The sequence below is a fragment of the Pediculus humanus genome, genomic scaffold (assembly GCF_000006295.1).
Source record: "Pediculus humanus corporis 1103172107502 genomic scaffold, whole genome shotgun sequence".
Lineage (NCBI taxonomy): Eukaryota > Metazoa > Arthropoda > Insecta > Psocodea > Pediculidae > Pediculus > Pediculus humanus.
The window spans coordinates 18,110-28,662 of record NW_002987118.1 but is presented as its reverse complement, the minus strand read 5'-3'; the positions used below and the strand labels follow the sequence as shown (position 1 = coordinate 28,662).

The window sequence follows — 10,553 nt, the reverse complement described above, 5'->3', positions numbered from 1 at the left end:
GAGTATATATATATATATATATATATATATATATATATATATATATATATATATATATATATATATATATATATATATATATATATATTCCACTGTGATAAAATTGTCTCTCTTCTTAAAAATCGCAAATTTCTGTTGACAAACTGATGACGATGATGATGATTATGATGATACCCTCGTCGGTTTATTTTTAAATACAAATTATACAAATATTTTCTATATATAAATATAGATAGCCCTTAAAATAATTTGTAAATTAAATTTTTTTTTTTTTTTTTGTATAAGATGTGTAGGTGTACAACTCCTTCCATGTATACACTCTCCTAAACCCATTGAAGGAATAACTTCCTACAAATTTTTACAAGTAACATACAAGTAACACTTTTTTTTTTTCAATTATGTTTAAATCCTCTTCGGCCTGTTCTCCTCCTTCCTCCTCCTCCTCGTCTTGACAAAAATGTTTCTTAAATGAAACAAAAGCCTACACGTGCGCGTATGGGGGTAAATATTCGGGGAGGGAGGTCCCGGCGCAAATAAGCACGAAAGTCCTTTTAATGTGATCTGTTTGTTTTGAAGGATTATTACGGTTGTAAGGATATAAAAACCTAGTGAACGTGAATTTGGTCACGGGATCGAAATATGAAAAATGGATTTTGCTAGTAGGTAGGTAGGTAGGTAGGTGTGTAAAGGTTAAAAAAAATGGATGTATGGCTTTAGAATGTGACTTTTTATAAAAGCGATAACTAAGACGACCCCATATACAAAGAGCTCCAGAACTTCTTACCTTTGCATATTCACTCTCATCTTTCCTTTATATAAAAAAAAGTTTTCTTCTTCGTCATGCAACTACTTACAATTATTTTCAAAATATCACTTTTTTTTTTTTTTTTTTCTCTCTCCCTCTCTTTCTCTCTCTCTATGCAAGTCTAGCAACGATTACTAATGTGTGTTGCTTTTAACTTTTTTGCGCAGATTATTACCAGTAGCTGTTGATGAGATGGCACATACGTATGTTCACGTGTGCAAGTATCCACCATGTGTGTAATTTAAATTTCGGACAAATCCATCATTTTAAAAAATTTTAGATGCTTAGAGACAACTCTTTATAACGAGATGGTAAAAAAAAAAAAAAAAAAAAAAAAAAAAAAAAAATACGACGATGAACGACGATGAGGACCTCTCCCTCCCCCTTTTGTACATAAGGTTTGAAGATTAAAGATGTCTTCGAAAACGAGTTTTGTAAAAATATTTTTTTTTTTTTTTGTATTAAATTAAAAATTGCTGAAAGAAGCCATGCTAGCCTTGCAATCAATCTTAGTCCTTTTTACGTCACTATAGGTGAGGTTAAACGTAGAGGCAAACTCTAAAAACTTTCCCACTGATTCAAAACCCAATTTTTCTGCCACAAAAATGACTGGTAAAGATTGTCGATATCTAATAACAAAATAAATAATACATTAAATAAAATTTTTCTCTCTTTTTTTTTTTTTAAATAATTGATATTTAAAAAAAATTTCATCAAGTTTTTTTTTTTTTTTTTTTTTTTTTTTTTGGGAAACAAACCCCTATCGGGGGGTATTTTAAATATTTCAATTTTTTTAATATAAAAAAAAATATTTAAACTTGAATTTGTCAATATTATGTGTTTGTTTACTTCTAAGTACCCCAAAGCATCCCCCCCCCCCAAAAAAAAAAAAAAACTCATGTTTCAATTTTTTTGATACTGAAACAAAATGCATTAGCCTCACCGCAGTGAACCCAGACTCATTTTTTTTTTTTTTTTTTCCTATTTGATATGCTAAATAAACTGAAATTAAGGTCCTGAAATTATTTAAATATTAATAATAATAATAAATCCGTGTAGGATTCCTTGAAGAAAAATTTCTCCTACCTAGTAAAAAAAAAGTTATTAAAAAAAAAAAAAAGAAAAAAAAAAACAAAAGCATTTAAATGTGCTTTTGTAAAATATTAAATCATTTTCGAATTCTATATATATATAAATCGTTTCGTTTCCTCTAGTAAAATTTTCAATACATACGCTTTGATCATTGTTTTTAAAGCTGATTTTCTTTCTCTTTCTATAAACCAATCTATTAGGTATGATGACATTTTGGGAGAACGTTGATACAACCAAAAAAACCTGTGATAATTATTCATGCACCAAGCGTGTGACACTTGCAATGCATGTTTAACACATTCATCTTCTTTTTCTTCTTTACTGAGGGAGCCAATGCTAATGGTTAAATCTGCACGATAAAAAATTTAAATTTTTTTTTTTAAATTTTATTCAAACTCGAATTGAATTAAATGATTAAAATTCATTGTTAAATTATTATTATTATTATTATTCATTTACCTAGAGTATTTTTTGTGTAAATATAATATAATATTCTATAGGCAACAAATTCAAATTTATTTTCACCACCCAAATCCGTGTAAAGCATTCGAAGTTGAGTTTGGCATTGATTGAATTCTTCCGGATCACCTTTTTCAAGACAAATTCTCGCATGAGTTTCGTAAACTTTTACCGTGAAATCATTACGAATTCCTTGTACCTGAAAAATTTAGGTTTTTGTAAATTTTAACTCAAAGTCGCAAAACGTTAGAAAGTAATAAAATTTTACTTACGGTAAGATCTTGACGTATTGATTTTAATTGCTCGCACGTGTATCTATAATCTGCATTTTCTATCCATTTGCTTTTTATTAATAATAATGATTTTTCTAATATATCGTTGGGTCGTACTTGAGATGCATCCGGAGCCTAATTTACAAAAAAAGAAAAAAAATTTCGAATTTTAAACATGTAACACTAATAGTAAACGTGTAAAATAATTTAAACTTTGTCGTGATAGAGAACATTACCGACGTTAGACGAAGAAAAGGTTTTTCTAAATCTTGGCAAGTTCCTACAATGTGTAAATCATTAAATTCGAAATCTCCTTCTGTATCCTCATAGGCTATTGTGTTTACAGAAGAAGCAATGATCACAGGTTTTTTAATGCTTTTGGGTCCTTCTAGCATTTCTTTGAAACGAGCTGCACGTTGTTGTAGTCTCTCGGTGCTTGCACTCTCTGCTTCTCCGAAAGTAATATTGGAATAAAAGGCTCCTTGCCTAAACATTATTTACAAAAATTTTGTTAGACTTTTAAAAATAAGTTTTATGCAATTCCGTAAATATCTTTAAAATAAAAAATTTAAATTTTATCGACAATTAAAAATTAATTTCTTAGTAATTTTAACCTTTTCTGCTTCTTTTTTGACTTTCTGGTATTTTTTTTATCTGGTTTTGGTTTCAAATAAATTTTAGTGTTTTCATTGCTTGAATCCGAATCAGAATTTTTTCGCCTTCTTCTTGAAACCGGTGAAGTGGATTTAGAATGAGACCTTGATCTGGATGGGGATTTCGATCTGGATCTGGATCTAGATGTAGAGTTTGACCTTGATTTCGATTTGGATTTCGACCTGAAAGTTCTGAAATTAAACATTTTTTTTAAACTATAATAATTTAATTTAAATTTATTTATTTTAATGATTAATATTATGGTTTTATGTATACAAAAATAAATAAAACACATAATTTGAATTTCGTACTTAATGGTTGGAGATTTTGACAATGATCGCTTATGTGGGGTTCTGTAATTTCTATTCTTTCCTAGTCGATTTCTAATTGATTCAATATATTTATTTCTTCCTCTAAAATTTAAGTTATTTACATTATTTGTCATATGAGGTGGTTGATTTGTATCAACTGCTTTACCTCTTAAACTGAAATAAAAAAACATGAATGTAGAAATATCAAGTGCTAATTTTGTAAAAAAATATATATTAATAAAAATATTTTTACTTTGGAAGAGGTTCTGCATCCCAATTTTTTGTAAATAAGGTATTTGAACTCATTGCAGAAGTAATTTTTCCTTTTAATATAATGCCAACTTGATCTTTGTCAATACTAGATTCACATTTTAAATAACACCTTTTAATATATTCTCTGAAATAAATGTCATAAAAAAAAAAAAAATTAACTAAAAATTATATTTAATAAATTATGTATAACTATACAAATTCTTACAATAAACTTGGAGGCCAATCATCATGTGAGGACTGTTGATTTTGCATTATTTGAGAGGGGCTTTTAATTTCTTTTTCTACAGTTGTATTTAATTTATCAACATTATCTTGTTCCATTGCTGTATCAATAGCTACATTTTTAGGCTTATTCGGGGGTAAGGGAGGTGCTAATGAATTTTGTGCATTATTTCCTATATTGTATAATTTATTATAATTTAATGGCATATTTTGTTGATTATAAATATTACCAAAAGGGTTTGCAGTTTGATTTTTATTTTTATTCCTTTTTTTCTTATTCGTTAAATTAAAAGGAGTAAAAGTTTTGTTGGATTGATTCAGATTAAATTTTATCGGTTGCGAATTGGAATTGAAAAATGGAGGGTTTAAATTTGAATTGTTGGTGGTTGGAAGGGGAGGAAAGGCTTTATTTGATGGTGGGGGGCCATCGGGAAGAGGAATTTTATCAGGGTTTTCCAATGACTTTAAACTATCATTATTACTTACAGATTTCTTGTCTGCATTAATGTCAGGAAGAGGGGGGTTATCAACACTCATTGACATTTCTGATGTAGGAGCATTTATTTTATTAGTATTAACTTTACCATTGCAATTATCAGTGACAGTAGAAGGATTATTATTAAAATTCATTTGAGACTGAAAACCAAAATTTGGAACATTCATTGATTGAAATGGAATAGGGGGATGGGGCATCATATTATTAGGTGGAGTCATATTCATAGAATAATGACCCCAATGAGGCCAATACGCATAGGGTCTCTGCTGAACGAAAGGGTTTTGAATGTTTGGCCACTGTTGAGGCCAATGACTGGTTCCAACATTTTGAGTAGGAGGCGGTTGACTTTGAGGTAATTTATCATTCATTTTTTTAAATAAGCAAGTTCACTAAAACTAATATTTAACTAAGTATTGAAAATTAAAAATTATCACTATAAAAATCGCCTAAAGCACCCCAAAACATGTCCTTCAAATAAGGATTCCTATTTTTTTTACTAAAAATATTTTGCTGAAAAATTTTCACTGTAACAAAACTCAGAATAAATAAAAAAAATAATTTAATATTTAATATTAAGCAAAATAACTTATTTATATTTATTAAATCGATTTCCCACTTTTAATAAAGAATACACTTCAATATATATTTACTACAAAACTAGTACGCTTTCACACACCATTTCAAAAAATATTCAACAAATTTTTTCGGGGCCTTATTTATAAATTGTGTACAAAGTCAAATAAATAAGTATTGTAAACTGCATATCTAAGCATTATGAAGAGCTTGTTTTAGGGACAAGAGCCTTTACTTATAAGGTTTTTTCAATTCTAAAAAATTTATAACAATATTAACTTATAATTTCAAAAACTAAATAAATTATTAAAAGAAAATTTCAAATTTAGAATTCATTTTTTTTTTCTGATTAAAAAAAAAAAAACTTAAAATTTAGCTTTATAAATTTATTTATTACTCCAATCTAATTAAGATTTTTAACAACTAATCCAAAATTAATTTTTTAGTCACTCACAAATATTCAATAATTATAAAGAAATTTAAATTGATAAAAAAAGGAAGAAAAAACTATTAAAATTATTTAATAGAAGTTATGTAAAAAAAAAAAAAATTAATATTATTTTACCAAATTTTAAAATTAAATAAAAAAATTTTTTTTTAAATTTCTTAAAATCAAAAAACCTATACTTTTTTTGCACAATATGAGAAAAATTATAAAATGTAAACTCATTACAATGTTCATTGTAAACTTATTACAATATTCAGTGTATTGTTAACATTATTTACTTTAATAACTTACAAATTAGAATAATAATGAAATTCTGATTTAAATTTAATATAGTGGCGCCTTTTAATCTATGTAAAAAAACAAGACATTATTTTCTAATACCACGGTATGTTATCCGTTATGTATTACAGTATGTTCTCTTTTATATAGTTTTTATAAATTTTAATGTCTTAAGTTAAAAAGTTATTTTTTGGTAACACTAAAAATGGCTGGCAGTGCTGGTCATATAATGAACCTTGCTAATAGTATTATAGGAGTTGGATTATTGGCCATGCCATTTTGTTTTAAACAAGTAGGTGTAAGAATAACTTTTGACGTTTCAAAATTTGTTAATTCAAGAGTTTTATACATCTTAAAATTCATAATTTTGTTGCAGTGTGGAATAACTTTGGCGATTATAATGTTATTTTTAAGCAGTGCAATTTCTAGAACGGCATGCCGTTTTCTTGTTAGGTCTTCAGCTATGTGCAGAAAAAGAAACATTGAATATTTGGCATTTTACACATTTGGATCTTCTGGGAAACTATTAGTGGAATTAGGCATTATCGGTTTTATGATGGGAACATGTGTAGCTTTTTTTGTTGTCATGGGAGATTTGGGTCCTGCAATTATTTCTAAAATGTTTCATCTTAATAATAATAGTACTTTAAGGACAAGTGTCCTCTTAGGTAAATTTTTTTTTTTTTATAATAAATGATATTCACTTTTATAAATCTTCTTACCGAATAAGTATATCTTGTTGGCTGCTATAATATAATAATTAAATTTTTCAGGTATAGGCTTTTTTGTTATTCTTCCTCTAGGTTTATTAAGAAATATAGAAAGTTTGGTTACAATTTCAACAGCTACCATAGGATTTTATTTCCTTTTTATACTAAAAATTTTTATAGAATCATCTCATCATCTATTAGCAGGAGATTGGTGGAATTATGTGTATTTTTGGAAACCGGAGGGTGTTCTCCAGTGCATACCTATATTTGCCATGTCACTATCTTGTCAAACGTAAACTTTTAATTCTTTTAATATGAATATTGAAAAATTAATGTCATTAATTGAGTTGAGAAAATTTTTTTTTTCAGACAATTGTTTGAGATATATGACTCTTTGCCTTCTCCAAGTGTTGAAAAAATGAATTATGTTGTTAAAGCTGCTCTTAATCTTTGCACAGCAGTTTATGCTAGTGTTGGAATATTGGGATACATTGCATACTGCAAAGGAACTTTTACCGGAAATATTCTACTAAGTTTTACACCATCACTTTCGAGTGAATTATTTAAATTAGGATTTGTTATGAGTATAGCTGTCAGTTTTCCTTTAGTTATATTTCCTTGCAGAGCAAGTTTATACTCTTTAATTTTTAAAAGAGTAAGTTTTTACCGAATTTTACCAAGTCTTTCTTTTTTAAAACAATTTGTGTAAGTTTGGTTAATTTTAGTCTTTGAAAATTTAGTGTTTTCAAGTAATTTGGATAGTTAATAATTAGTACTTCCTTATAACTTATTTATATTATCAGCAGAAAAAATATTTATATATTTTTATTTGTTTGAATATTGTAAGGAATTGAAAATACTAATTCAAATTTGACATATTTCACAGATTTCAATTCATCATGAATCAGGTCAAACTAGTTCACATATTCCAGATTCAAGATTTAAATGGTTAACCATAGTTATAGTGACAGTGTCATTAATTACTGGTTTACTGATTCCTAGCATAGAATTAGTTTTAGGATTTGTAGGGTCGACAATAGGTATTGCCATTTGTGTTATTTTTCCATCCTTATCATTCCTAAATTTGAATACTAGGGATACCAATGATCAAATGATAGCCAAGGTAATGTAATTTAACTTTCAATTTTTATATTTTTTTTAATTATAATTTTTGCCATTTTAGTTATGCATTATGAATAGTACATTAATTATATTTAAATTTCTATAGTTTTAATTTTTTAATTTAGTTTATTTGTTTTAAAGTTTACAGTTGTTATGGGTGTAATAATTATGATTGTGGGAACGTTTGGAAATTTGTTTGCAGCCATTGAAAGTCCACCGGTAAATTTGGAAAATAAACCGATTAAATTCGACAATTTACCGCAGCCAAAAATTTTTTCTAAAAATGAAATGAGCATCGATGGTTTGAAAAAAATTTCGAAAGAAGCGAACGTTATGTTACCAAAAAGTAAGACGACATTATTTGATTATCAAAGAGTTATTAAACAATTTATCCTTTCTATTTTATTATATTTTTAGTCGAAGACTTTGAGAAGTTAAAGTTAAGAGATCAGGATACAATAATAGATATTAGTAAAATACAACAAAAAGAAAGTCAAAGAAAAGAACCGCCCGTGCCTGTAGCTCCTATGCCTGAAATAAAAGAAAATCGCAAAGCTGTGATACCACCGGTAAAAATTATTAAAATAAACGATGATATTGATAATAGTAAAAAATTTTCATCGGAAATAAAAAAGATTGAAAATTTTCCGAAGGAAAAATTGAATGAAAATATAAATAGGGATGCAATTGAAAAAGAAAACAGGGAAATGATGGAAATGGAAAAAGAAAAACGAGCGGAGGATGATAAAAAAGAACGGGATATATTGAAAAAATTAAAAGAACACGAAGATGAACAGAAAAAATTATTAATTGAACAAAAGAAAATTTTGTACGAAATGAAAAAACAAAAAAAATTGAACGATATTATTAAACAAAAGTCTATTTTAATTACTCCCGAATCAATCGTCAAAACTATACAACTTGATAAGTCAAAAGAGAAAAAATTACTTTACGAGAAAAAAATTTTAAACGATGTTAATTTTAAGGGATTATTAGAAAAGACTGATAAAAAACAAAATGAAACTTTCCTCTTTCAAAATGATAAATTCAAATTAAAACCGCAGAATGATTTGCAGCCATCAATAAATGAAAAAAATATTATTGAAAATAGTAAAAAAATAAATCTTTCGATCGTTCAACCGTTGGAAAATTTAAATAAAAAAATAATCGGGGATATGAAAAAAGAAAATATATCTAAATCTAAGAAAGAGGATGATGACAATCGCGTTGTTGAATCTCTGGCTCGAGACAAAAGAAGTTTACCAATTGAGGAAAGTACTACGAAAAAGGAAAATGTCGAAGAATGTTCTAAAGAAGACAACGACAGGTATAACAAAACAGAAAATACATCTATCAAAAAAGATTTTGAAAACGGGATTAAAAATGATGATAATGAGGGAAAAAATTCGAAAATTTCATTGGACGTCATTAAAAAATCCGAACATTTGAGTGATGTGAACGTTTTAACGGATAAAAAATCAGAAATTTCAAATGTACTAGAAAATGTTAAATTGACGGATAGTCTTCAGGTAGGGGGAAAGAAAAGAGATTTGAAATCAATAAAAGATTCGATCGATAATTAAAAATAAAAAATAGGTTATTGCGCGAATTCAATCAGCATAAAAATTTTTCCCTAAATGCAAAAAAAAATAAATTTCTAGTCTTTTAAAGAACTCATTTTTTTTTTTTTTTTTATTAAAAAAATAATAATAATGATAAGTGGGGAGGTGTAAATTTTTTTATAATTCCACCGAAGAATCATATATATATATATATATTTTTAATTAGAAAAAACCAAAAAAAAAAAAAAATTTTTTTTATTTTTTTAAAGCATTTTATAAAATTTTTGGCTCGGTATAAATGAATGACATAAATAAAGAAACAAAAAATAATAATAATAATAATAATATTTTGTTATAAATTTTTAACTAGTATATATATGAATATACTCTTGGATAGCATTTAAAACATTTGTACCTGACTGATTCATAATTAAATGTTTAAAAAAAAAAAAAAAACCAATTATTAATTTAAATAGTAGGAGGAGGAGGAGGAGGAGGGCTGTGGAGAAAAGGGATTATTAAATAAATCACATATTAAAAATGATAATAAAACATATTTGACTAGTCTCTTATTAATTTTATTTTTATTATATTATTTTATTTTAATTCATTATAATTACGGTTTTTCATTCATTATGGGGTAAATAAAAAATGATATGGTGAGGGATGTAGAATTAGTTTTATTTGTTTAAATATTATTATTATTATTTAAATAAAAAATAATTACTCGGAAAAAAAGCATTTATTTTATATAATTAATTTATTATTATTTTTTATTTATATTATGCATTTTTTTCTACGGTTAAAATAAAATTGATATTAAAATTCTGCAATTAAAAAATAAAAGTTATTTTTAAATGTTGTTGTTGTGTATTATTATAAATGGGATTTTATTTTTTCATAACAAAAAAAATAAGGGTTTTTTTGTAAATTTATGAAATTTGTTCCTGATAAAAAAAAAAAAAAAAAAATTTTATACGGTTTAAATTAAATTTTAAGTTAAAAAAATTTTAGCAATGTATTAATTTTTTTTTTTTTTTTTTTTTTTTTTTATGATTTCCTGTTACCCCGTTACAAGACAAAACAAACGAAATTGTTTTTTTTTATTTTTTCAAAAAATTTACGTTTTTTAATATGTTTCAAGAGTATTTTATCATTGTTATTATTATTATTTTTTATTTAAATTATAGAATAGGTTTAATTATTTAAAATTCAAAAAAAAAAAATAATTACAAATTCTTTTATAAACTTTATTAAAAAATAAAAGAAAATTTT

General features: G+C 25.9%; 2 protein-coding genes across 2 annotated transcripts; one reads left to right on the top strand and one right to left on the bottom strand.

Annotated features, from left to right (window-relative positions):
- Window positions 1-1,598: 1,598 nt before the first annotated feature.
- Phum_PHUM158030 (leukocyte receptor cluster LRC, putative) lies at window positions 1,599-4,952 on the bottom strand (the record flags this gene model as incomplete). Its single annotated transcript, XM_002424839.1, has 10 exons — window positions 1,599-1,821; window positions 2,039-2,246; window positions 2,357-2,555; window positions 2,629-2,763; window positions 2,865-3,114; window positions 3,243-3,464; window positions 3,594-3,767; window positions 3,847-3,990; window positions 4,072-4,261; window positions 4,319-4,952. 10 exons carry the CDS (start codon window positions 4,950-4,952, stop codon window positions 1,599-1,601), a joined length of 2,379 nt encoding a protein of 792 aa, XP_002424884.1.
- A 1,137-nt stretch (window positions 4,953-6,089) lies between these two features.
- Window positions 6,090-9,299, top strand: Phum_PHUM158020 (vacuolar amino acid transporter, putative; the record flags this gene model as incomplete). The annotated part of the gene is made up of 8 exons (XM_002424838.1): window positions 6,090-6,176; window positions 6,261-6,552; window positions 6,658-6,886; window positions 6,964-7,249; window positions 7,481-7,717; window positions 7,858-8,062; window positions 8,134-8,690; window positions 8,922-9,299. 8 exons carry the CDS (start codon window positions 6,090-6,092, stop codon window positions 9,297-9,299), a joined length of 2,271 nt encoding a protein of 756 aa, XP_002424883.1.
- Between the last annotated feature and the right edge of the window lie 1,254 nt (window positions 9,300-10,553).